The sequence below is a fragment of the Erythrolamprus reginae genome, chromosome 5, assembly GCF_031021105.1.
Source record: "Erythrolamprus reginae isolate rEryReg1 chromosome 5, rEryReg1.hap1, whole genome shotgun sequence".
Taxonomy (NCBI): Eukaryota; Metazoa; Chordata; class Lepidosauria; order Squamata; family Dipsadidae; genus Erythrolamprus; species Erythrolamprus reginae.
This window is the reverse complement of record NC_091954.1, coordinates 290,008-317,163: the sequence shown is the minus strand read 5'-3', so window position 1 is coordinate 317,163 and position 27,156 is coordinate 290,008. Positions and strand designations below refer to the sequence as shown.

Genomic DNA, 27,156 nt, shown 5'->3' with positions numbered 1-27,156 from the left:
AAACATCCTCAGGGTCACGTGATCAAAATGCAGAGGTTTGGCCACTGGCTGGGATTTGTGGCGGTTGCTGTATCCTGCAGAGTTCATTGTGGTAGCCACCAGGGAGGCCAAATTCCCTTAACAAACCGTGTGACTAATCTTGGGTTTCTAATGTACAGGTGGCAAGGCCTTCCTCCCAGGGCAGCACGCGAGAGGACGGGAGCGAGAGAGACGTCCGCTCGCTTCCGTCTGAAACTGATTTCTGCACAGGGAGAAGTTTATGAGCCCGGAGAGGCTGCTGCTATCATTTCCCTTTCATTCCTTTCTTCAGGTTATGCCCCGTCTTCCTCCTCCTTCTATTCTTTTATATATATATACAGTGGAACCCCGACATAAGAGCTGCTCTACTTAAGAGCAACTCGAGATAAGAGCTGGGAGGGGAGAGATATTTTTGTTCTACTTACAAGCCCAAATTCGAGATACAAGCGCCAAGGAGCTGTCTCCTGAAGCCAAACGCTAACTTCCGCGTTCGGCTTCAGGAGACAGCTGCGAAGCGGCGCGCATGTTTTAAAAGGTTGCAGCCGGCCTGGGGGGCTCGGGGGGGTGCTTGCAGCTTTCTTTCTTGCTCTTTTTCTTTCTCTCTTTTACCTTCCCTTCCTCTATTTCTTCTTTTCTTTCTCCTTCCCACCTTCTTCCCTCCCTCCCTCCCTTCACTCATTCCTCTCTTACTCTCCCCTTTCATAAGTTTCCTTGCTTCCTTCCTCTGTTCCTGTCCCTTCCCCCTTTCTTTCTTTCTTTCTTTCTTTCTTTCTTTCTTTCTTGCTTGCTTTCTTTCTTGCTCTTTTTCTTTCTCTCTTTTACCTTCCCTTCCTCTATTTCTTCTTTTCTTTCTCCTTCCCACCTTCTTCCCTCCCTCCCTCCCTTCACTCATTCCTCTCTTACTCTCCCCTTTCATAAGTTTCCTTGCTTCCTTCCTCTGTTCCTGTCCCTTCCCTCTTTCCTTCCTTCCTTCCCACCCTCCGTCCATTCATTCACCCATTCCTCTCTTGATCGCTTAAAGCTGATCCCTGGTGCATAAAGGGTTGGGGACCTCTGTCCTACAGGATTGGGTGGCAGAGAAGTTGAACATATGTAAATTTAAAAGTTTAAGAAAGTTTACAAGTTAAGTGAAAGAAACTTCATTATTCATTTATATGTACATGTACATTTCTTCATTAAAAACATGTCTTTCTGCATAATTTAGACTAACTTTGTGAGTTTTTTGAGGGCTGGAACCAATTAAAATTATTTACATTAATTCCTATGGGGAAAAGTCGTTCGAGATAAGAGCTGCTCGACTTAAGAGCCCAGGTCCGGAACGAATTAAACTCGTATCTCGAGGTACCACTGTATATAATTTTTTTATTTTAATAATGAACAAACAAAACAAGACATACAGACAAACTTTCAAATATAAAACAAACACAACATGAATTAGCTTAATACGTTGCAATTCTGTTTCCATCGATTCATTTTTTTTTCTTAGACGTTAGTTCAATTCTTTTTTCTTTTCTATCCAACTATGTAATTTCCCCAAACTGTGTAGTAGTCTTTATTTTGTTTATTCTGTAATTCGTATCTTAATTTGCTTTAATTTAGCACAATCTAGCATTTTCCTAATCCCCATTTCTTCATGTGGTATATTTTCCTTTTTCCAAGTTTGTGCAAACACCAACCCTGCTGATGTTAATACAGTATAGGTGTTATCAAGTAGTAATCTTCCTTACTATGCTGTCTTCCTTGTGTTCTTTAACTGGGCAGCAAGACTACAAGAACATCTAATTAAATACAACGGAGCAGCGTTAGAGCAAAAGGCAACACCATTAAAAGAGAAAAGAAAACACCAGGAATCCGAAGGAGGAATAAAGGCTAATGAGGCAGAGTGACGGATCCTAAGAGAAATCAGCAGGTAAACTCTGCCTTTCAAACACGGGCGTTTCTCTGGCCTCCGATAAAACCATCCTCCCAACGCAGAAGGAGGTTGGATCAATCTATTAACCTGCAACCTGGTGCAACTCCTGGGAAAACTGTAACTTCAGTCTCTGATCTCGGTAGTTTTAGAAACAGAGAAACATAGAAGATCGACGGCAGAAAAAGACCCCCTGGTCCATCTCGTCTGCCCTTCTCCTATTTCCTGTATTTTATCTTAGGATGGATCTATGTTCATCCCAGGCATGTTTCAATTCAGTTCCTGTGGATTGACCAACCACGTCTGCTGGAAGTTTGTTCCAAGTATCTACTACTCTTTCAAGATGCTGTTTGGGTAATTGTGATTCCCATTGCATTTGTTTAATGGGGCATAATCGTGTGCAGATATGAAAGGGGAAAGAGAGCGACAGAGTTGGGAGGGGCCCTGGAGGCCTTCTAGGACAAAGCCCTGCTCAAGCAGGAGCCCCCCTACACCAGGGCTACGCAAAGTGGGCTCTTCTATGACTTGTGGACTTCAACTCCCAGGATTCCTGAACCAATTTGTTAGTAATGTAACAATTACAATGATTCGCTTAACAACTGTGGCAAGAAAGATCGTAAAATGGGGCTAAACTCACTCAACACCTAAATGTCAAGCACTTAGCAACATAAACTTTGGGCTTTATTCTGGTCGTAAATTGGGGGGCCCCTGTGTACTTAGAGGTCGAACTGAGACTATGCCTCCAATGGCTCCATCTGTATCAATGTGTCATATCCGTGAACCCTCATGACAAATGGATATGGTGCATTATAATTGATTCCGATACTTGAAATGCTTCCTGTGTTTGCCGTACGGATTCTGGGCGCTTTAAAAACACTTTTAAATATTCTGCACTTTGATCTTTCTTGAGGATTTTACAGTTGCTTTTCCAAGTCCATTAAATACCTTCTGCATGTTAAACGTTTCCAAGGGACTGAACTGAAAAGAATGATGCATGAATTTGCATGCATTAACGTGTTATTAAAGCCCCCGAGAATATTTCCCTTTTTTCCGGGTGAAAACCAATAATTTTAAATCAAAGCGTAATTAATTTAAAAGGTTACTTTTCTTTTGCTGGGGAAGTTGAAAGAGAACAGCACCTTAAATGTCCAAATGCAATCAGAAAGTATAAATAGCATTAAAAAAAAAGAATTTCAAAATTAATTCTTAACCAAACCCTTGATGGAGCCTTCCACACCTCGTGTAAGGTAGAGAGCAGAGCATGAGGTTCACCAGGTTATATCCTAAAATATTATAAACATAAAACATAAAATATTATTTGATTGAAGGAGTAGTAGATGCTTGGAACAAACCTATAGCAGACGTGGTTGGTCAATCCACAGGAACTGAATTTACACATGCCTGGGATAAACCTAGGTCCATCCTAAAATAAAATACAGGAAATAGTATGAGGGCAGACTAGATGGACCAGGAGGTCTTTTTCTCCTGTCAATCTTCTATGTATCTGATTCTACGTCCAAAGGTCCTACCTTTCCAAAGTAAATTTGGAAATTTCTTCTGTGAAGGGCAGCTACGATAAAACGAGGGCTTAAAAAGCAGGAATGAGTTAAGTAAGAATGGAAGGAATGGACTGACGCACCACAGCATAGTTTTGAAAAACAGCAAACAGCCAAGAGGAATTTAGATAGCTAATAGCACTTTGAATTCAAATGAAGGCGAAGAATAACATCTGAAATCCGGATGGTAGTATTTGAAAAGGATGAATGACATGTACCAGAATAAATTGGATAAGTAATTAGGAAAATTGGATTAGGAATTTGGCATTTGATATTATATTGTATTGCATTTTAATTTGAAGCATGTGAATTTGAATCTCTGTAAGTGTGGAAAAACAGTAAAAAATTATACCCCCCCCCCTCCAAAAAAACCCCCCTTTGAAACCAATCACCTTCCAACTGGTTCTGGATTGAATTTTTGGACTTCCAGCTGGTTCTGGATTTCAGGACTGAATTTCTTTCACGTTATGCTAGTTAGTAGACATGAATATGGAACATTCTCTGCTTAGGATGAGAGGATATTAAATATTACGAGGCTCCTCCATTGTTCAGAGATGGAAAATGACCACCTTGACTGAGGTTTTTGGTCTTGGTCAGTTGATTAGAAAATGAAACCTGGCATTTCTCGGGCAACAGTGGAATGGACTCCATTTCACGTCCAGGTGCAAGGTCAGAGGCTTTGAATGTTGAAGACTTTGGGGCCAAAGTCTTCCATCCCACAGACGCGGCTGACCAGTGCCACTCCTGGGAAATAGGTTGTTTTGCACCATCATTTCTTGTCCCTGAGTTTTAGCAATGTAACCCACGAGACGTTTCTCTTGGGCAGAGCCTGGCCAAAACAAAGAAATGGATGCAAACAAGGAGTCCTAATAATACGTGGGTTAAGTATTGATTAGCTAATTTATTAACCAGCTTTGTCATTAACCAGTCACTTGCTTTGCAAGATGCAGATTTATTGATCGATCGATTGGATTTATATGCCGCCCCTCTCGGAGGACTAGGGGTGGCTTACAATATGTATATATTTAAAAACCAGTAGACAAATCAATTACACTAAACAAACAATCTAAAATAAATAAATAAATGTATTTATTTTATTTATTATTTATTTCTCACACATGCCTAAATGAAAAGCAGGCGCAGGGCTGGGCGTGTGCATGGGAGCGACATACATCTGGCCCATGCATCAATACATATCCAGGAACAGGACCGGTTCTTCTGAGCCGAGAGCATCTCCGGTGCAGCCTCGCCTGCATCTTCCAACCTTCGCGGGCTTCACAACACGCACAGCCGCAGAATCCCGATTTCTCTGCAGATCTTGGGGGCTGAATTCTGAGACTTTCTGGCCGCCCCGCCTGGCGCTTGACTGCCACCTAGCGGCCCCGGCAATGTTTGCAGCCCCGCCGCCTGAGCAGCCTAATTCAATCCTGGCATTAATTAATGAAATGCATGGAATTAATTGCTTTAATTAACGGTTAGGGGTTTTTTGGTCCTCTCTCATTGGCGGCGCAGCAGGTGCAATTCCTCCCCAGCAGGGGATCCACTGGGCGAGTTCAACCGATTTGCGGCCGCGTCTAAGCCGCAGAAGGGATCCCCACGGGCTGCGGCCGTTGCCCATGACCGACATGGCGAGCGCCTCTTCATGTGCCCGCTCTCAACATGGTGGACCCCTCTCTCTTTCGTCTTTCCACCCTCCCTCCCAACGAGCGGAAGTCTCTCCGAAACTTCCGCCCGGGGCCGGCCATTTGGCGGGCGTCCTTTTGCCTTGACTCAAGATGGCCGCAGACGCCTCGCCGGCCCACTCGGGGGCGGGAAAGAGGGCGCGCCGCGTGAGTCGGAGAGACGAATGACAGGGCGGGAAGTGCGGAAGGCCCACTCCTGGCCAGGACGCCACTTCCGGCAACGCCGCTGCGCCATCGGGAGAAGGACGAGCGGCTGGAGGTGAGTCGGTGGCGGCGGCAGCAGGTACAGCGAGGCCGGGGCTTCTGCGGCCTTAGTTGGGAAGCCTCCGGGGCATCTCTTCTCCGGAGGGAGGAATAGCGGCGGGCTTTCCTCGCAGGGCTGTTGTGGTGGAGGGCGGGAAGGGGGTCCACAGTTGGGGGAGGGGCGACCCTGACCCTGAATTGCCCCCCCGGGACACACACACCCAGTAGGGGGAGGGGGAGCCTCGTTCCTCAGACTGGCCTCCCTGGCAGGGTTGTTGTTGGGGATACATGGTGCCCCCCCCCTCCATCCTCAGTTTCCCCCTCTGGCAACCCCACCCCCCAGACTTTGAACGCTCAGCAAAGGGAAGCTGGGGCAAGAGGGGGGGGAATAGATGACCTCCGAGCCCCCCCGCCCCCCCCCCCACGGCCAGTCTGCTTTTTGCCAAAGTTTCAGGTGGGTTTCCAACACACACACACACACACACCCTGCTGCAGTTTAGGGGCAGTTCACACACACACACACCGCTCTTAGACCCCTCTGGCTCTTTCTTAGGGGAAAAGGAGACCACCAGGAGATCTACCCCCGCTGAATGATTTTTGGACAAATCAACCTGGATTATTGGGTGTGGGGGGGTATTTGTTTATTTGTCCATGCGTGCATGCCCTGAGTCCCATTGGGATTGGGCAGCATCGAATTTGAATGAATAAATAATAAATTGATTGAGACAGACAAAGATAGATAGATAGATAGATAGATAGATAGATAGATAGATAGATAGATAGATAGATAGATAGATAGATAGATAGATAGATAGGATAGATGATAGATAGATAGGATAGATGATAGATAGATAGATAGATAGATAGATAGATAGATAGATAGATAGATAGATAGATAGATAGATAGATAGATAGGATAGATGATAGATAGATAGATAGATAGATAGATAGATAGATAGATAGATAGATAGATAGATAAGATAGATGATAGATAGATAGATAAGATAGATGATAGATAGATAGATTAGATAGATAGATAGATTAGATAGATAGAATAGATGATAGATAGATAGATAAGATAGATGATAGATAGATAGATTAGATAGATAGATAGATAGATAGATAGATAGATAGAAAGAAAGATAGATAGATAGATAGATAGATAGATAGATAGATAGATAGATAGATAGATAGATAGATAGATAGATAGATAGATAGATGATAGCTGCATAGATAGACAGACTTGTGTGCCCCCTAACTCCCAAATGACTCTGGGTGGCTTACAACCAAATACACATAAAATATAATATAACACACACACCAAAAAAAAAACCCAGTTTAAAACAATTTAAAATCAGCAAAGAACAATTAAAACATTTAAATGCTTTATGTTCTAACCAAAACTTTTTTTCTCTTTTCAATCCTTATTTTCTGTGCAATGAAGCTCAACTGTTTTATTTGCGCATTTGGAACAGACCCTCCCCCCTCTTTAAAGCAACTTTGAGGGCTTTGAAATTTGCAAAACATCATAAATTAATGTGGGGGATGGTATACATCCAAAAACTAGGCCAGGACAGTTGTGTGTGCAATACTGACAAACTGGTGTAAAAGCAAAATTTATTCCCTGAATTAGGGGCCCTTTTGATTATTTAAACTGTATTTCGCTAGGGAGCTGCCATTCTTCCCCTGTTATGTGTCCAGGGACTATTAGCATCTCTCCTATGGTGGCTCCACATGGCCCTAGGGCGGCGATTTGATCCTGGTTTTGCCTTTGCCCCATCTGTTGTGCTGGCCACACACGTGCAAGCGGAGGCACACCTGTGTTTGTGAGTTACAGAAAGCAGGCTGGTCAGGGCAATATGGGAGGATTGGACAGTGAGAAGGGCTGGTCGCAGAAGAGTCAAGGCCTTCGAAGCGTGTGGTGCTGGCGTCAGTTGTTGCACACACACCAGCTTGGCCTGGCACGAGAGGCAGCGCGTGAGTGTTGGGCTTACACGCTCCTTCCCTCCACCCGCCCAATGGAGCTTCGTGCACGAGTGTGTAGCTTCCCCTCGTGTGAGCAGAGGAGACTTGTGTCCGCCTGGGAAGCTCTGATCGTGCCCTTCGCTTGCACAAGCGGAACTTTGCACGCGCTCCTGCCCACCTCCTGTGGCCCAGTTTTGAACAGGCTGCGGCCTAGTGGCCGGGGACCCCCCCCCCCCCCCGGGCAGCTTACAGTAAGAGCAACAGTTAAAAAGCACTGTAGAAATACAGCTTACAATAATAATAATAATTATAGTTAAAAACAATATAAAAATGCATAAATAACCCTTTAAAAAAACATGTATACTGTCAATCATTTGTGGACGAATCGAGATGATTTATAGGGTGCGTTCAAAAAGTAATGCAATTTTTTTTTTTTTTAAAGTAATTTATTGAACAGATTTGCACAAATACTTAAAATTCTTCAAAATCCTGTCCTTGGGCCTCTACACCTTTTTTTCCAGCCACTCTGCCATGACCGGTACGCGCTCTGGGAGGCGTCTTTGGGGACCCCTCACAAGGTCTTCATCACGGCTGATTGGATCTTAGAAACAGGTTCCTTTCAGGGCTGGGAACAAAAAGACGTCTCCTGGGGCAACATCAGGACTATGGGGGGGGGGGGGCAGTGTTGTCACTGAGAAGACATCCCTCATACTTTGGAGGCCTTTACTGGACATCGAAAGTATAATGGGTGTTTTATTAGTGTTCTGTTGTCAGTAGTTGCATAACTTTAAATGTGCTAAACAAACAAACCACCAGGCAGCAACACAACAATTTTGTTATTGATTAAAAGCATCAAAGGATGATTCTGTTTAAAAAAAACAAAACTTGTGGAATGTTACCGGTCAGAGGGAAGGGCAACAATTTGACCTTCATTCTGAGTTGCCTTGCTTGTTGCTATCATTGCCATTTTAAGGTTAAGAGTCCAGGCACACACACACACACCCAAGGCCTTACTCTTTGTGACATCATCCACTTTTTGAGTCAGCACTGGAGCGGCTGTCTTGCTGCTCAGGGCTGGAAACTGTCTCCTGGGACCATGATGCAGTGAGAAATATCCAGCCTCTCTCGCCACCTTCTTCTACCTCCCTGGGCAGCTGCCCACTTTTTCCCTCGCAAAGTCCAGAAGAATCAGAAGGCGACTCTCGGGGCAGAAGGGTCCCGCTGGTCTTTCCCTTGGGCCTCTCTCTTTCCTTTCTAAAAAACATGGATTGATAACGGGGCCTCTTGCAGGCCTCCTCGGGTGTAAGTTGCCTAGAACTAAAGCTTGGAAAGAGAAAATGCAGTGGTCCCTCTACTCAACAACTTCATTCGTTCCATGACCAGGTTCTTAAGTAGAGACGTTCTTAAGTAGAAGCCATTTTTCCCATAGGAATCAATGTAAAAAGAAATAATGCGTGCAGACCCATTAGGAAAGAAATAAAAGCTCGGAATTTGGGTGGGAGGAGGAGGAGGAAGAAGAGGAGAAGGACAGTCGCTGCCCAGAGCGAAGGGAGCGTTTCTTTTCTCTGGGCCCTGGCAGAGGCTTATTCCCTCTCCAAGTGTCCAGAGAAAGGAAAATGCTCCGTTCGCTCTGGGCTGCCAAAGCCTCCTTAAGCGCCACCAAAAGGCTCCTCTGGCAGCCCAGAAAAGCCCCAGATGGCCGGGATTAAAGGGGGAATGGCAGGAAACTGGCCGGGCCTTCGTGCCGTTCTCAAATTTCCTGGGAATTTTTTCTGGGCTCAGGTTCTTAAGTAGAAAATGGTTCTTAAGAAGAGGCAAAAAAGTCTTAAACACCGGTGCTTATCCAGAAAAGTTCTTAAGTAGAGGCACCACTGTATTGTTTAATGTTCGGCTAGCAGCGAGTGGACTAGATTTAAAACCAAATTACGACTGAATACTGTACTTTATTTTTTTTTTAAATGACTCTTGTTAAAATGGCATATTTATTTCACCTTTTTTATTATTATTATTATTATTATTATTATTATTATTATTATTATTATTATTTATTGGATTTCTATGCCGCCCTTCTCCAAAGCCTTGTGGGCACTTGTTCAGGAATTATATCTAGTTAATAATAATAATAATAATAATAATAATAATAATAATAATAATACTTTATTAGACTTGTATGTTGCCCCTCTTTGAAGACTCGGGGCGGCTCACAACAGCAATAAAACAGTACAGTACAAATCTAATGGTTAAAACTATGACTAAAAACCCGCTATCTTAAAAAAAACAGCAATCAATACTCTAGGTCTGATGGGAGGGTTCCTTTTATCTCCCCCTTACTAGGAGGCTGTGTGTGGTGTTGTCTGTAAGAGGGATTCCTGTTTCTGCCCTTTCTGTTAAAAAACGTTGCAGTCCCAACAACATTGTGGGCCCTGGGGCCTCTATAAGTGGGGGCTGATTTTCTCCATTTAATGGTAAATGTTTGTTCTGCGAATATTGCTTTTATTTAATTAGAATAGATAAATGAATTTTATTTAGAGCTCTATGGGGGAAGGAGGGTTGCTTCGGAGTGAGAGAATCCCCAGCCACTGACCCTTGGTGCCCAGGGGCCTCCTGCTCTAAGAACCAACTCCACGGCGTCTTTTATTAGGCGTCCTTGGGCAGCCTGGAGAAGCTGAGCCGGATTGGATCTGGTTTATAATTGGATGGGAGATTAGTGGGGAATCCTCGGGCAGGGAGCTGCAAAACAATATTCCAGGGCAGGGGACGGCCAAGCTGGCTCTTCTGGGACTTGTGGACTTGAACTCCCAGAATTCTTCAGCTACCAGAACTGGCTCTGGACTTCTGGGAGTTGAAGTCCACAAGTCACAGAAGAGCCAGCTTGGCCTACCCCTGGCCTAGGGGAATATGGATGTCCTGGGCATGAGATCCTCGGGGTCAAGTATCCCAGTGTAGCCCTGGTGTCCAAGACTCGTAGACTTCAACTCCCAGAATTCTCCAGGGAACTAACTCTCCGTGCACATGAAACAAGGCTGCCCAGCTTTGGCCACTTTTAAGGCCTGTGGACTTCCCCGTCTGGGTCTTAAAGCGCCCAAGATTGGAGGGGAGACCCTGCTTCACATCACCCTACTTACCACCACGGCTCTGATTGGCTGCCACCGAAATTGTGTTGTTGTGCGGCTTTGCTTTTGCCGTGTTTTCTCCCGCTTTTCCGGGTGAGGCCAAGGCCCTGATTGTCTCTCCGGTTGTTGCAGGTGGCGGCTGAATTGCCTGGGTCCCCGCAGCCATGCTGGCGGCACGGTTGGTGTGCCTTCGGGCTCTCCCCGGAAGCAGCCTGCGCTCTGCCGTCGCTCAGATCTCGCCCACCGCCAGGAACTCCTCCCTGAAGACCAAGCAATGGCTCGCACAGCCTTACCAGGTACGTCCCCCCCTGGGTCTCATCCTCCCTGGGGCCCAGGGCTCTTCAGCGTCTTCATAAGAGGGATGCGAAGCTGGCAGGAAGAGCTGACGTCCTGGGCTCAGAATCCAGAGGGATCTCGATAGACTTGAACCCTGGGCCCTGTGTCTAACAGAATGAAATTCAATGTGGAGAAAAGTAGAGTCTTAACACTGAGGCAAGAAAACCCAAAAGTGCAAATATGGACTGGGAGACACCAGCTTTAATGTTTGTAACTGTGAGAGGGATCTTGGAGTCGTGGTGGACAGCCACCTAAATGTGACCGCGCACTGTGCAGCAGCAGCCAGAAAAGCCAATGCGATCCTAACGGAGGGACACAGAATCAAGTGGGGGATTTCTCAGCCCTGCGGGTCAGAATCGCTCTCTTGAAAATGAACACTCTAAAGTGTGCAATAGGGTTAATATTCCTGGAGGGGTCTGTAATATGGTAAAGGATTTAGCTTTACTAGATAAGTGGTCAAAGCAATGGAAACTGCAGTTTAATGTTTCCAAATGTAAAATAATGCCCTTGGGGAAAAGGAATCCTCAATCTGAGTATTGTATTGGCAGTTCTGTGTTAGCAAAAACTTCAGAAGAGAAGGGTTTAGGGGTCGTGATTTCTGACAGTCTCAAAATGGGTGAACAGTGCAGTCAGGCAGTAGGGAAAGAGTCGAATGCTTGGCTGCATAGCTAGAGGTATAACAAGCAGGAAGAGGGAGATTGTGATTCCGCTGTATAGAGGGCTGGTGAGACCACATTTGGAATAATACTGTGCCCAGTTCTGGTGACCTACAAAAAGATATTGACAAAATTGAAGGGGTCCAAAGAGGGGCTACAAGAATGGTGGAAGGTCTGAAGCATAAAACGTACCAGGAAAGACTTCATGGACTCAATCTGTCTAGTCTGGAGGACAGAAGGAAAAGGGGGGACATGATCGAAACATTTAAATAAGGTCCAGGAGGGAAGTGTTTTTAATAGGAAAGTGAACACAAGAACAAGGGGACACAATCTGAAGTCAGTTGGGGGGAAAGATCAAAAGCAACATGAGAAAATATTATTTCACTGAAAGAGTAGTAGATCCTTGGAACAAACTTCCAGCAGACGTGGTTGGTCAATCCACAGTCACTGAATGTAAACCTGCTTGGGATAAACATAGATCCACCCTAAGATAAAATACAGGAAAGTGCATAAGGGCAGACGAGGTGGACCACAAGGTCTTTTTCTGCCGTCCGTCTTCTATGTGACCTTTGCAGGGGCCGGGAGACTCTGGTGTGTACGTATCCTTTCCCAGTCGTGGTTATTGTTGGGTTGTTTTGGACCGTAGGGCTATTCCTCCAGGGTCCGGACAGGGATTCGCCAGAGGAGACCGGGCCAAGAAGTGAAAGAAGCCGCTTTCGAACCCTCCATGGAGACGGCCTTCAAAAGTAGGTGCCCCCCCAGAGGGGTCTGGGTGGCTGCCCACTCGGCCAGGGTCAGGGTCGGCCGAAGAAGCCGGTCAAGAGCCCTGTGTCTGTCCTACGTTCTGGCTTAGAAGACCCCTGCTGCGCATAGAGACTCCCTCTGGCCTGGCTGCGGCCGAAGGCCCCCGGACTCCTTGGCCAGGGTTCAGAACCAAGCGAGGGGGGGAGGCTCCCTTGTCCCTTTGTTGGAGGAGCGCACGGTTCTCTCGCGGGGTGGGCCAAAACAGGAAATGTGCTTTTGTTTTCATGCCCCCCACCCCCAAAAGGAAACCTCCCCTGTTCGATCGGCCCTGTGCAGAAGGGGCCTGGGGGGGGGGGGGGACTTGTCTTGGCTGGACTTGTCTATCGTCCAGCCCATTGCTCCTTTCCTCTCTTTCTCTCTCAGTTCACCAGGCAGGGCGGTGGATCGTGGCCGGGGGCGCTGCTGTCGGTCTCGGGGCGCTCTGTTATTATGGGCTGGGCATGTCCAATGAAGTGGGCGCCCTGGAAAAAGCCGTGTAAGCAGTTTTATTTCTCGTAGGGACCCTCGGGGGTGGGGGGCCTGGGGCTGTCTAGGGACCTGATAGCTATGTGTGTGTGTGTATATATCTATATCTATATCCTGGCTAGAAGGGAGGGAACGTGGCATATTTGTCTCCCAATTAAAGTAATTACAGTAGAAATCAGTGTATGGATAGTTCTGAGCAGCCCCTGGAGAAATGTAGTGGGAGGTGATTTGTGGTTCAGGCCCCAGCAATGATCTGTTTCTAAAGACCCACTTACATTAACTCTGGGCAGCAGGGGGGGAGGGGGCACCGCACAAAAGCTGTGCGTGTGTATGGATCGAATCATTGTGCCTTCAAGAACTGAGTTTGCTAAGTGGGGAAATATTATTATTATTATTATTATTATTATTATTATTATTATTATTATTAATTAAATTTGTATGCCACCCCTCCCCTATTAAAAGGACACTATATGAAACCACGACAATTTAAAACCCATGCAACACATACATACCAAAAATATAAAAGCCTGGGGGAGGTGTCTCAATTCCCCCATGCCTGGCGATATAGGTGGGTCTTGAGTAATTTGCGAAAGACAAGGAGGGAGGGGGCTGTTCTAATCTCTGGGGGGAGAGTTGATTCCAGAGGGCCGGGGCCATCACAGAGAAGGCTCTTCCCCTGGGCCCCGCCAGATGGCATTGTTTAGTCGACCGTAAGTGGGACCTGATCGGCCACTGGGACTCGTGCGGCAGAAGGTGGTCCCAGAGGTATAATGCAGTAAAAGTCAAATATTAGCAGGCTATAAAAACCTGTTAGCTAATAACATTAAAACCACCCAGACTAAACTATACAATCGTAGAGTCATACATAGCAGGCAGACCACGATTTAAGGAGGAGAGACGAAACGGCCGTCCAGGGCCCCGTGGTTGGATCTCTCCCGTAGTTGGAGTCCCAGCGTGGGGCCACTGACGGTCCCCGGCTGGACAGCGGGGTCTCTGGTGAGTCTTTGGAGAAGGGCCGCATGCAAGTCTAACTAATAATAATAATGATGATGATGATAATAATAATAATAGTGTCCGTTGTATCTCGAGAACCACTTCTCTCTAGATAGCCAGGCCGAGATGGGAGGGGAGGAAAGGGTCCGTCCATGATAAGGGGAAGGCTCACACCCACACACACCCCCGTGGTGTTTTCTGTGTCTATTCCTTCCCCCCCCCCTGCAGGATCTGGCCGCAGTACGTGAAGGACCGGATCCGTTCCACTTACATGTACTTTGCCGGGAGTGTGGGCCTGACCGCCTTGTCAGCCGTGGCCGTCAGCAGGACCCCCGCCCTGATGGGGCTGATGATGAAGGGCTCCTGGCTGGTAAGCCCCCCCCCCCTTCTCTCTCTCCCTCTCTCGGCCCTGGGAGGGGGGTTGCAGGGACTCCTGGGGCAGGTCTAGTTTAATGGGGAGAAGGACCAGGGGAGGCCCGGTAGCCGTGTGTTCGGACTGCTGAGAGGCCCTTACAAAGACACGGGGAGAGGGGGGGCAGGGGGGGTCACACTGCTTTCCAGGGGGGCAAAAGGAGAAACAGTGGATAGGAACCAGTCGAGGGGAGAAGTAATGGCGAACCTGGACATTTCCTAACGGTGGGTTGCACTGGATTGATGGATCGGGGGGGGGGGGGGGTAGGTGTTGGCCCAGTGGGGGGGAAGGTGGACTTTAGTCATGCAGCTTTTTGTGCAGAAATCTCACAACTGGCTTCACTTCTGCCGAGCCCACGTGGCTTTCCCTGCGGAGTGAAGTCGTGTCTCTCTCTTCGAGATCTTTTGCCTCTACTAGAACCATTTCCCAGGAAATTTGAGAGCGGCACGAAGGCCCGGCCAGTTTCCTTCCATCCCCCCTTTAATCCCGGCCATCTGGGGCTTTTCTGGGCTGCCAGAGGAGCCTTTTGGTGGCGCTTAAGGAGGCTTTGGCAGCCCAGAGAGAACAAAGCATTTTCCTTTCTCTGGGCGCTTGGAGAGGGAATAAACCTCCTCCAGCACCCAGAGAAAAGAAACGCTCCCTTCGCTCTGGGCAGCCGAGGAGTCACCACAGTGAAGGCAAAGTGAGTGAGCGAGAGGAGAGGGGAGCCCTTCAGCATGGGGAGGAAGAGGAAGCAGGGAGCAGCAGCAGCAGCAGCCAGTGTAGGGGAGGCAGCCTTGCACCGGGTGTATAGGAGGCATGTGCTCCTCTCCACCTCCGAGTCCCTGGGGTTTTTTTAAGCCTTAATGTTTTGGATTTTTTTGATTCCCCTCCCCTCACCTTCTTCCTTCTGCAGCGACTGTCCTCCTCCTCCTCTTCCTCCCACCCAAATTCCCAGCTTTTATTTCTTTCCTAATGGGTTTTCACGCATTATTTCCTTTTACATTGATTCCTATGGGAAAAATGGCTTCTACTTAAGAAGGTCTCTACCTAAGGACCTGGTCATGGAACGAATGAAGTTCTTGAGTAGAGGCACCACAGTAAAGGTGGGTTTTTCCCCTCTCCTTCAATCCAAGAAGTCCACTTGCCCACCTCTGCTCCCTCCATCAACGTTTGCAGCCCTTCATTCGTTGTGGGAATCAAGGTTGCAGTTTTTGTATTTTATATTGTGAAGGGATGAAAACTGTAGACATGGAAGTGGGGGGACCGGAAAGGCCAGGCCTGGGTGGGTCTGGGTGGGTTTTCATGCTCTTGTGCCCTGTTTGAGGATCCACCTGTGTCCACAAGGGGGCGTGGCAGTTAATGTTAACTATCATGGTTCCTTTTAATAAACACACGGGCTTTTATGCCATGAACAACCAGTCCTGGATGATAGTAACAGAATTACCTAGAAGAATAACAGAATGTATCAGAGTTGGGAAGGGCCTGGGAGGTCGAACCCCCTGGCTGAGCAGGAAACATACCACCATTCAAGACAAGTGGCCACCAGCAGCTTCTGGAGGAGACTGACGGCAGAAAAAGACCTCCTGGTCCATCCAGTCTGCCCTTATACCATTTCCTGTATTTTATCTCAGGATGGATCTATGTTTATCCCAGGCATGTTTACATTCAGTTACTGTGGATTGACCAACCACGTCTGCTGGAAGTTTGTTCCAAGCATCTACTACTCTTTCAGGGAAATCATATTTTTTCACGTTGCTCCTGATCTCTCCCCCAACTAACCTCAGATGGTGCCCCCTTGTTCTTGGGTTCACTTTCCTATTAAAAACACTTCCCCCCTGAACCTTATTTAAGACTTTAACCTATTTAAATGTTTTGATCGTGTCCCCCCTTTCCCTTCTGTCCTCCAGACTATACAGATTGAGTTCATGAAGTCTTTCCTGATACGTTTTATGCTTAAGACCTTCCACCATTCTTGTAGCCCTTCTTTGGACCTGTTCACTTTGATCCATCTCTTTTTGTAGGTGAGGTCTCCAGAACTGGACACAATATTATTCCAGATGTGGTCTCCCCATATATCTATACAGCGGGATCACAATCTCTCTCTTCCTACTTGTTATACCTCTAGCTATGCAGCCAAGCATCCTACTTGCTTTTCCTACCACCCAACCGCACTGCTCACTCATTTGGAGACTGTCAGAAATCACGACCCCTAAATCCTTTTCTTCTGAAGTATTTGCTAACACAGAACTGCCAATGAAATACTCAGATTGAGGATTCCTTTTCCCCAAGTGCATTATTTTACATTTGGAAACATTAAACTGCAGTTTCCATTGCTTTGACCATTTATCTAGTAAAGCTAAATCCTTTGCCATATTACAGACGCCTCCAGGAATATCAACCCTATTGCACTTTGGAGTCATGGGCAAATAGGCAAACCTTCCCTACCAAACCTTCCCCTATGTCACTCACAAACATATTAAAAAGAATAGGACCCAGAACAGACCCTTGTGGCACACCGCTTGTAACCTGACTCTGCTCAGAATAGTCGCTGTTAACAATAACTCTCTGATGTCTACGCTTCAGCCAGCTGCAAATCCACTGGACTGTCCAGGGATCAAGTCCAAATTCCTTCTGGGTTCCAGATTGCTTCTCTCCTTGATGGATTTCCGTCCATTGTTTCTTGTCCTGGGGGAACAGGTGGGGAATTAATTGGGGAATCACGTGTTCACCCCTGTTGAGGGGATGCACCCCATAAGCCCAGGGCGAGAAGGTAAGTGGGGCTGGCAAAGCTCTGACCCCCCCCCCCCCACCCCCCCAGAAGGAAACCCTCCCTCGCCGGTCTTGACGAATAGCCGTGCTTTGTTTGCAGGCCATCGGCGCCACCTTTGCCGCGATGATCGGCGCTGGGATGCTGGTGCGGTCCATCGACTTCGAGCAGAGCCCGGTCCCCAAACACCTGGCGTGGATGCTTCACACAGGTACAGCTCACCTCTCTGGGTTCCTTAAAGCGCACTGGACCCCTCGGGCAACGCATGAAAGACCCTCGGTGGTGCAGAGAAGAAGGATCTCCACGGATTTAGTTTGTTGAGTTGGAAACGCGGGGGGGAGGGGAGACTGCTGGTTTTGATGAGACTCCGTGTTGTGTTTAAACCTACAACCACACACACACATTCCCCATGCCACCTGAGGGGTTTCCTCGGGAGTGTCTCACGGGGGCTTTTTCCAAGAGGGGGCTTGGTTTTGCTCCTTCTGGGTTGAGAAGCGGAGCGGCTTGGAAGGGAGGCCAGGAAGTCCCGGTGCCTCTTGGATAAAATAGCACCAATTGACAGATATGGGAACAAATCTTCCAGTATATACACTTGAATACCCTAAATTGTTGCATCAATATTCACCTTAAAAAAGTTTATACACATTTTACATAATTATAACCTTGGTGTTTATTATAATTTTATTATTTCAAAAATGTAAAAATATTTACAGGTATAATTTTATTGGTTTATTGTTTTTATTTGTTTTCGAAGGTAAGTCTGGCTGTCATTATTGTGTTCAGGGACTGAATCTGCAAAATAAACACAAACCGTTTAATTATTGGCTATTTACAATTATTTAAAATTTGTTAAAATGCAGTGAAAAAAACAAACGATACTTGTAAATATTTTTACATTTTTGAAATAATAAAATTATAATTTACAATTATTTAAAATGTGTATACATTTTTTGGGACACCCTTTGTGTGTGTGTGTGTATATATACTGTATATATACATACAGTACATACATACGTACATGTGTATACATACATATATATTCAGTCTCATTTTTTCCCTTGTAATTCAAGAGATAGCCTGTTCTTCACCACACACATTAATAACATTCCATCTGAAACGGCTTCTGTGGGGTGTTTTCTCATTCTTCCCGTGTTGAGCGTGGGCAAAGTCTTGCTGCGATCAAGGGGGGCAGCATTAGATAGGTGGCAGTTTTTCTCAAACGTTGGGACTGTTTTTGTGTTCTCTTTGTGTATTATTTTCTCCCCAAAAGAGGTCCCGGGCTGGGTGAAAATTGACCATCAGGTTAGGACCTATTTAGGATTTTTTTTTTTTTTTGGGGGGGGGGGGGTGTTTGTAAAAATGTTGTATTTTTTTGTATATGTCCATACAAATGTCTATGCACATACCTTACAAACATATTAAAAACAGTGTCAAAGTCCTAAATAGAATTGACTGCAAGTGTGCATGGGTTTTTTAGGATATTATTGCTTTTTTAAAATTGTTGATTTTACTGCTGTTGTATTTATGATGACCGTTGGCTGCTCTGAGACCTTTTTGGGATGAGCGGCATATCAATGCAATATAATGAATAGATAGATATTCCCAATCATTCCTATATCCATATTTACACCTTTTTTCCTTATTAATTATTCTCTCTCACCGCACGCAGGGGTGATGGGGGCGGTGGTGGCTCCGCTGACTCTCCTCGGGGGCCCCCTCCTCGTCCGGGCTGCTTGGTACACGGCCGGCATCGTGGGGGGCCTCTCCGCCGTGGCCATGTGCGCCCCCAGCGAGAAGTTTCTGAACATGGGGGCCCCCCTGGGCCTGGGCCTGGGCCTCGTCCTGGTTTCCTCCGTGGGTAAGTGGATCGGGTGGGCCCCAAAGGCCCCGAGTGCCCCGGGGGGGGGGTGTTGATGGATCAGACGCTTCCCTCAGCCACAGAGGTGCTGGTGGCCGCAAGTCAGGGACTGCCGGTAATCAGGGGTCCTCCCGTTTGGTGGGGTGGATCCCCCGCTGACTCTTTTGCCCTTGGGGGGGCTGTTCGTGCCTTGCAGGGTCCATGTTCCTGCCTCCCACTTCCGTCTTGGGCGCCGGCATGTATTCCGTGGCCATCTACGGTGGGCTGGTGGTCTTTAGCCTCTTCCTGCTTCACGACACCCAGCAGGTCATCAAGCGCGCAGAGAGCCAGCCCTACCTGCTGGTCGGAGTGCGGAAGTACGACCCCATCAACGCGTAAGTCTCACGCCCAGTTGGTGATAACAATAATAATGATAATAATGATAATGATAATAATGATGATAATAATAATAATAATAATAATAATAATAATAATAATAATAATATGATTCCCATTGAAAACACGGCCTGGGGCACTGGAGAACCTTGCCTGCCCCAGAAGCAGGGAATTTGAAAGACCTTTTGTGGGGTTGTAAATTGAATCATTGTGGATGGTTATTATTGGGGGGGGTGGGGGGTTTAGAACTGGTCTTTTATTTTTTTATAGGTTTTAGGCTTTATGATTACAGTGGTGCCTCTACTTAGGAACTTTTCTGGATGAGAACCGGGTGTTCAAGATTTTTTTTGCCTCTTCTTAAGAACCATTTCCCACTTACGAACCTGAGCCCGGAAAAATGTCCCAGGAAATTTGAGAGCGGCACAAAGGCCTGGCCAGTTTCCGGCCCTTCCCCCTGGGTCCCTCTCTCTGGCGCAGTGCATGGGAGGCAGCCTCGCGTTGGGTGTATGGGAGACACATGCTCCTCCTTGCTGCCTCAGAGTCCCCCCCCCTTTTTTTAAAAGCCTTAAAGTTTTGGAATTTTTTTGATTCCCCTCCCCTTCTTCCTTCGGCAGTGACTGTCCTCCTCCTCTTCCTCCTCCCACCCAAATTCCCAGCTTTTATTTCTTTCCCAATGGGTTTGCACACGTTATTTGCTTTTACATTGACTCCTATGGGAAAAATGGCTTCTACTTAAGTTACATTAAATTAAATTAACGGCTCCAGTCCATGTTCTATGGCTGAGGTTTCTCCAGTGACTCTCCTTGTGTCCCCCTTTCCAGGTGCATGGGCATTTACATGGACACCCTCAACATCTTCATCAGAGTGGCCACCATGCTTGCTAGCGGTGGCGGCCGGAAGAAGTAGATGCAGCTGCGCTGACGGGTCACCAGTCAGTTTCTCTGCCTTAGTGCGAACTCGAATAAAATGTCCGTTGCGTCCAAGCGGCTTTCATGTAGAAGTTTGATATTCTAAGCTCCCCGTCTCCAAAATTCTCCCTGGTCAGCGTGACTTGGGTCTTGGTCTCCAGCTGTGATTTGTGAAGCCCTCGGAGGGTCCCTGGTTTGCATGGACCCCTCAAATCGCTTTGCTCGGGGGGGTGGAGAAGCTTTCGAAACGGGGAAGAAGCTCCCGCCTGCAGATCTACACCCGTAGCAGCCCGTCCACTCTGGCCAGGCCCTGGGAGACGCCCACGTTGCCTTTAGCAAACCATAAGATTCCTATTTGGGAAGAAAATCAAGGAGTCGCCCAGGCCTAGTTTTTCTCCCTGAAATCCCCTTGTTTTGGAAGAGGCCTGGTGGGGGGTGGGGGGGATTGGACGTGGCGAAGGATGGTGGGAGGTCAGCCGAGCACTCTGGCCACGTTCGGGATGGGCCCTCCTTTGGAAAACCGGACAGGGGCTTCTGAAAAGAATACGAAGCCAGGACCCCTCTCTCCCTTTAACTCCAGAATTATCAGCTGGGGGGGGGAACAGTTGTACATAAACCTGCAAGGGAGAAAATAGGTAGAAAATGGCGTGAAGGCCCCCAGCTCTTGTGTAGTGCCCTCACGTCTTCCACAAGTAACACAGCCACATGCTGTGAAGCATAGTGTCAACCTGTGTCATCAGGTCTTAACTAAATAAAGTCCTTGCACAACCGTTTGTGGGTCTTGTCTTTGTTGTCCCTCACCAGAGAACTCGCTCTTCTTTTGAGATCCAGTGGGAGGGACAGGAAGCCCCTGCAATGGTCCACCAGCAGGGCCCCCCTTGATTTTTATTGGCCCCATGTGCGTACGTACATCCATGCATAGAACATACTCTCTCGAACTACTTCCTCTCTCTATCTTCCCTTGAGTGATTTTGATTCTAATAAACTTTATATTCAGCAAACAGATAATATATTACTAATTATATTCTTTTGGTGTCCCTTTACTTATAATGTTTTTGCAATATTTATAACTCTTACCAAGGGGGCGGGGTTCCCGGGGCAGAGCAGGGTCCACGCGGAGCCTCCCGGGCAGCGGGGAGGGGGAGTCCCCTGCGCCCCGCCAACCATGTTCTGCTACAGAAAAAAGAGGGAGATTGTGATCCCCTTATATAGAGCGCTGGTGAGACCCCATTTGGAATACTGTGTTCAGTTCTGGAGACCTCACCTACAAAAAGATATTGACAAAATTGAAGGGGTCCAAAGACGGGCTACAAGAATGGTGGAAGGTCTTAAGCATAAAACGTATCAGGAAAGACTTAATGGACTCCATCTGTAGAGTCTGGAGGACAGAAGGAAAAGGGGGGACATGATCGAAACATTTAAGTATGTTAAAGGGTTAAATAAGGTCCAGGAGGGAAGTGTTTTTAATAGGAAAGTGAACACAAGAACAAGGGGGCACAATCTGAAGTTAGTTGGGGGAAAGATCAAAAGCAACGTGAGAAAATATTATTTCACTGAAAGAGTAGTAGATCCTTGGAACAAACTTCCAGCAGACGTGGTTGGTCAATCCACTGTAACTGAATTTAAACATGCCTGGGATAAACATATCCATCCTGAGATAAAATACAGGAAATAGTATAAGGGCAGACTGGGTGGACCATGAGGTCTTTTTCTGCCGTCAGTCTTCTAGGTTTCTATGTTTATCCTTTGATTGTTGGCATTGCCATTCCCTTACACTCTAGTTTTGTCATCTGGGTTAAAACATTTCTTTCTCACTCCTAATTTATTTTTTATTTTGTGCTCATTTTACTTCCATTTCTAACTATATTCGTTTTCTATCCCAATTGTAGAACTTCATCCAAACGTTATAATATTCAGATTCTTCTCTCTTTAAATTTCATTCTTTTCATTTCAGCACAGTCCAAATTTTTTAAGTACATCTTTTTCCTTTGAGATCTTAGATCCTTTCCATTTTTATGCAAATGCAATCCTTGCTGCTGTTATCACACGTACAATTAAATCTTTGTGAAAGTTATTTGGCAAAATGCCTAACAAAAAAACCCCTCAGGTTTTAATTCTTTTATCACTTTTTTTTCAATCCACGACCTGGTCACCTTGGTAGATACCAGATTAGAAAACATTGCCCTGTCGTTAGGGGGATGGAGATATAGATGTGACACCACCAAATAGGCCACAGTGAGATCTAGATGGGTTTTATTGTTCTTATTACTAATTATTTACTGTTGTTATTACAAGTCTCCAAATCAAAACGGGGGATTCGGCCTGACCCCGCCACTGATTCTGGTAGGGTGGGGAGTCCTGAGGTGCAGGCGGCGTTCGGCCTTTGAATCAATCAAGGGGGCCCTCATGACACCTGCTCAGCCAGGCTCTCCTCAAAGGCGGTTCTGGGTGCGAGTCTCGTACTTTGACGCTTGGCCTTGCTGCATACCTTTTATGCCATGTAGGAATCTTATCGCAGGGAATCAATGCCTCCTCCGTCCAGTTAACCATTCACCTGTGGGAGAGTTTTATGACTCAAACGCTTTTCTTTCCATACGGAAACTTCTGAACTCTGCTTGAAGTGGGAAAGAATGAGACTGGGGTTTTCCCCATAAGAACCTAAGAGGAGCCCTGCTGAATCAGGCCAAAGCCCATCGAGTCCAGCATTCTGTGCCCCCCCCAATTGTCCACGGGGATCTTGAGCAGAAGGAGAAGGCAAGACCCTCCCTTTCCCTTGACCCCCAAGGGAACCCTGCCTGCCTCAACCAACCTAGAGGCGGCACTTGGACATCCCTTTCAATCACCACCCATGATACACTTGGCCTCCATGAATCTGTCCAATCCTGCCTTGAAGCTCTCCAGGCTGACAGCTGTCACGACCTCTTCTGGAAGGGAATTCCACCAACCAAGGACCCTCTGGGGGAAGAAGAAATATTTACCTTGGTTTGTCCTCCCTTTCTCACCTGTGAGCTTTAGGGAGGGCTCCCTTGTCCTAGTATTGTGTGATAGAGAAAATATTTTTTCTCTATCCACCTTTTCTTTCCCCTGCATGATTTTATTCCCTTCGATCAAGTCCCCCCTTCAACGCCGTCTTCCAAGGCCGAAGAGACCAAAGCGTTGCAACCTGGTTTCCCAAGGGGGGGGGGGGGCTCTTTGCAAAGCAGTGCCGACACTTCCCCTGGTCTTTGGTTCCATCCCTCCGTGAGTGCAGCCCAGGATTCCCGTGACTGTTTACAGGGTTTACAGTAGATATTGCTGTAAATTATTTTCCAAGTCATAAATTTTATAACTCGAAGCAGAATCCAATACCATTGAACAGCAGCTGTTATCAGCTCCAAAGTCCCCTTCTCTGCGGTGACGTTTTTGGCCCGTCTGCCTAGAAGGCTGGGTTGGCCCTCTTCCTGGTCTATACAGCAATATAAAAAGAGGGGTTCTTTTCCTCCCCCAATTACAGTTGTGGAAGGTTTCATAGGCCGTGTTGCTCCGTGAGCTGAAGCCATGCGGATCTCGAGCGTTTTTGCCTGGTTCTTCATCCTGATTCTTTGCTTGGGGGCCTTCTCAGCAGGTAAGCTCTGGGCTCCACCACCCTTAGTCCCTAATGATTAATGATTTCACAATAATAATTTATTAGACTTGTGTGCCGCCCCTCTCTGAAGACTCTTTGGTTTCCCCCAAAGTCTGCCCAAGCCGAATTGGGGAATGGATTGGATTCATTTGGCAGGCGGGACAAAACCTCCGGATGGGAACTTCATAAATTCACATCAGAAATTATATATTCCAGGTTTGAAAAAATGCTTCAACGTTAGGGGGGAAATTTCAGCAATCCAGATTTCAGTGGCACATGGTTGTGTTGGTCATACACAGCTAGAGATTCATTTCTGTGTGCCATGGATTGCGCTATTGGTGCTGTTAAATGTTTTATATTGCACTTTGAATTAGCAGGTCTTTGATGGCAACTTTGATGTGTTAGAAAACTCTTGGAGCACAATGCTGGAGAAAGAATTAAATAAACAACGTTTTTAAAGCAAGTACAATGGGCATTAATGGGTATCAATTGTGGCTTCCAATATCAAGCAAGGGAAAACATCTATACAGGTGTTAGGATTCTGTCCAGAAGGGTTGAGTTGGCAATATGTTGGCTGCGTGTGTTGCAGACTGCCACAAGAGGGAGCCAGAGTTATAGCTTATTTCTGTGAGTCACCCTCTCTGTTTCTCTTTGTCTGGCTACTCACTGCTAAGTTTTCTCTGCAATTCTCTGCATGCTCTGTATTGTAGTCATGTATTACGGCTCAAATGTGTTTAATCTTGATATCTTTGTTTGCTGAATATGCCAAAGACAACTGGCAAGAAAGACTATGAATGTGTCTTCGGAGAGGGGCAGCATACAAATCTAATAAATTATTATTATTAGTAGTAGTAGTAGTATTAGTATTATTAGTATTAGTATTATTAGTATTAGTATTATTAGTAGTAGTATTATTATTATTATAATATTTGGATTGTTCTTCTGACTATTGTGTGTAGGACTTTAGACTGTTTATCCGAAGTGGTTATTTCTCAAAGTAAACTCTAGTTCAAGGCAGCACATCTGTGTGTGGCTGTATTGTAGTACTCACAACTCATCTCAATCTAAGCATTTCTGTGTGTGCACAACCTTGGTAAACAAGGATTACTCTGCGCGTAAATTAACCACAGGCAGTCCTTGACTTGACAACCACAATTGGAACTGGGGCTTTAGTGGCTAAGTGAGAGGGTTGTTAAGTGAGTGGCACCCGCTTTGCCCCCCCTTTTGTCGTAAGCAAATCATCGTAGTTGTTCAATGCAGCACACCCGTCACCTTGGCCCCTCCTCTCGCTCCTTTTTTTAACTGGATTATGTTGTTGTCGTTGTATTATTATTCCTTAGAGTCAAAAATGGGAACAAAATGCTCGTGCAGAAGGAAGAACTGGCTGCAGAGAAGTAGGTTTGGGCTTCAGTTTTTATCAGCACAAAGCGGGTGGATGGGTGGGTGGGTAGATGGATATTATTTATTAAATGTATATGGATGGATGGGTGGATGGATGGATAGATGAATAGATAGATGGATATTATTTATTAAATGTATATGGATGGGTGGGTGGATGGATGGATAGATGAATAGATAGATGGATATTATTTATTAAATGTATATGGATGGGTGGGTGGATGGATAGATGAATAGATAGATGGATATTATTTATTAAATGTATATGGATGGGTGGGTGGATGGATGGATAGATAGATGGATATTATTTATTAAATGTATATGGATGGGTGGGTGGATGGATGGATAGATGAATAGATAGATGGATATTATTTATTAAATGTATATGGATGGGTGGGTGGATGGATAGATGAATAGATAGATGGATATTATTTATTAAATGTATATGGATGGGTGGGTGGATGGATGGATAGATGAATAGATAGATGGATATTATTTATTAAATGTATATGGATGGGTGGGTGGATGGATAGATGAATAGATAGATGGATATTATTTATTAAATGTATATGGATGGGTGGGTGGATGGATAGATGAATAGATAGATGGATATTATTTATTAAATGTATATGGATGGGTGGGTGGGTGGGTGGAGAGATAATAGCTGTTAATTGGTGGATAATTGTGCGCATGGTTTCATTCCGATTGAGTCTCTCTCCCCCTCCCCATTTTGTCTTACAGAGATTGTGGGGAAGCGGCTGAGATGTGTCTGTAGGGGGCCGAACCCACCAAAACCTCGTGTTTTTCTTCCTGGGCCGCTGCCTCAGGTGTGAAGGCTCAGACCAATACACAGGATCTGCTGCAAATTAGCCTCCTCTTGTTGTTGTTGTCATTATTCTGGTCTGTCATGATTTTTGGTTTCCGTCCAGAGTCCGGCCCTTCGGAAGGGCATCTCATTGGGGGAAACTTTGTCCTCCTAAATTTCATCTGGTCGCCAAGATCACGGATTCTGGTCATGTGACCTCTGGGAGGGGGGTGACGGTTGTTCATCGTATGTGTGCGAGAATCGTAGGTGGCTTGTTTCAGCCCTGTCGTAACGTTGGATGCCACTAAATGAATAGTTGTAAGTCGGGGACTGACTCCAAGCTGAGCTACCTGAATTGGAAGCCTTGAACCCGGTTTCCCTCCGGGAGGTGAGGGGAAGGGGAGATGCCAGGTCGGTTTCTCAGCTTCAGCCCTGCCTTCAATCCTGGGAAGGGCACCCCTTTTGACCCCCCCCCCCGCCCCACATTCTGATTTGGGCTCCGGGGAGCCGTGGCGGGAGTTTAAATTAGACTAAGATTCATTGGTAGAAAGACATTCAAAGTTCGAAACCTATATCAGCATCACAAAAGATTCTCAACTTAGAACTAGCCACATTCTTCCTGCTATCATAATGTTAATTTTCACATCTCCTTTCCTTGAGTGTAAGTTTGCAAGTGTGTGCGTGTGTGTGTGTGTGTGTGTGTGTGTGCATGTATAACACCTAGATGCATGGAGAAATATTACCAGCTAGACAATCCTCTTTTTCTATACTAAAAAAAGGTATCATCACTGTTCTGGCTGGCCGGATCAATTATCAGGAATAAAGACCCAATAATGCTCTGATTCAGAATTGATCATAATCAAAGTGAAATGAATGAGACTCAGACAGGAGTACAAGATGGTTCCGTTTATTCAGCTCTCTCGAAAGTGACTTCAGCAAGGAACGCATCTGAGCTGTCAGTGTCAGAACAGCCCTTTTTATACGTTTAAGGCTCGCGCCTAAAAGAAACGGCCGTGCGTCTTAGCCAATCAGACGCGGCCAAGGTTTATTCATAGTTTAAACAGTATTTACAAGGTCTTTTCTTTTACAGAGTTTTACATTGGTTATATACAGACTTAACACCCCTCCCTCATTAGTTCAGTCAAACTGTCAATCAGTGAGCCAAGTGACGTAGTCCTCCAATCGATTGGGCCGGCGTGACGTGCGCTCAGACCTGCGCAGATCATTACCGGCTGGTATGTCTATGGTGGAGGTTGGCTCGTCGTTGTCTCCTGTCCGCGGCTGGGCCCAAGTTGGGGCTCTGGCCT

General features: G+C 46.2%; 1 protein-coding gene and 1 long non-coding RNA gene across 3 annotated transcripts; both read left to right on the top strand.

The window, feature by feature from the left end:
- Positions 1 to 5,314: 5,314 nt before the first annotated feature.
- On the top strand, positions 5,315 to 20,812 carry GHITM (growth hormone inducible transmembrane protein). Of its 2 annotated transcripts, none has more exons than XM_070751918.1 (9): positions 5,315 to 5,424; positions 10,619 to 10,782; positions 12,125 to 12,224; positions 12,646 to 12,757; positions 13,969 to 14,110; positions 17,004 to 17,112; positions 18,571 to 18,759; positions 18,956 to 19,133; positions 19,956 to 20,812. In XM_070751918.1, the coding sequence occupies exons 2-9, from the start codon at positions 10,651 to 10,653 to the stop codon at positions 20,038 to 20,040; spliced, it is 1,047 nt and encodes a 348-aa protein (XP_070608019.1). In that variant the 5' UTR covers positions 5,315 to 5,424; positions 10,619 to 10,650; the 3' UTR covers positions 20,041 to 20,812. The 2 variants fall into 2 exon arrangements, with proteins under 2 accessions (XP_070608019.1, XP_070608020.1); XM_070751919.1 differs by having other exon boundaries at positions 5,315 to 5,448.
- Positions 20,813 to 23,340: 2,528 nt separating this feature from the next.
- Positions 23,341 to 25,910, top strand: LOC139168339 (uncharacterized). The gene is made up of 3 exons (XR_011559271.1): positions 23,341 to 23,646; positions 24,987 to 25,040; positions 25,786 to 25,910. It is a non-coding gene; the product is annotated as an uncharacterized lncRNA (long non-coding RNA).
- Positions 25,911 to 27,156: the final 1,246 nt, after the last annotated feature.

Excerpts from the sequence above, each read along its gene's own strand:
- GHITM (XM_070751918.1), top strand. The coding sequence starts at position 10,651 with ATGCTGGCGGCACGGTTGGTGTGCCTTCGGGCTCTCCCCGGAAGCAGC. Across the intron at positions 12,758-13,968 it reads GGCGCCCTGGAAAAAGCCGT|GATCTGGCCGCAGTACGTGA; the intron begins GTAAGCAGTTTT and ends CCCCCCCTGCAG. Across the intron at positions 18,760-18,955 it reads CGTCCTGGTTTCCTCCGTGG|GGTCCATGTTCCTGCCTCCC; the intron begins GTAAGTGGATCG and ends CGTGCCTTGCAG.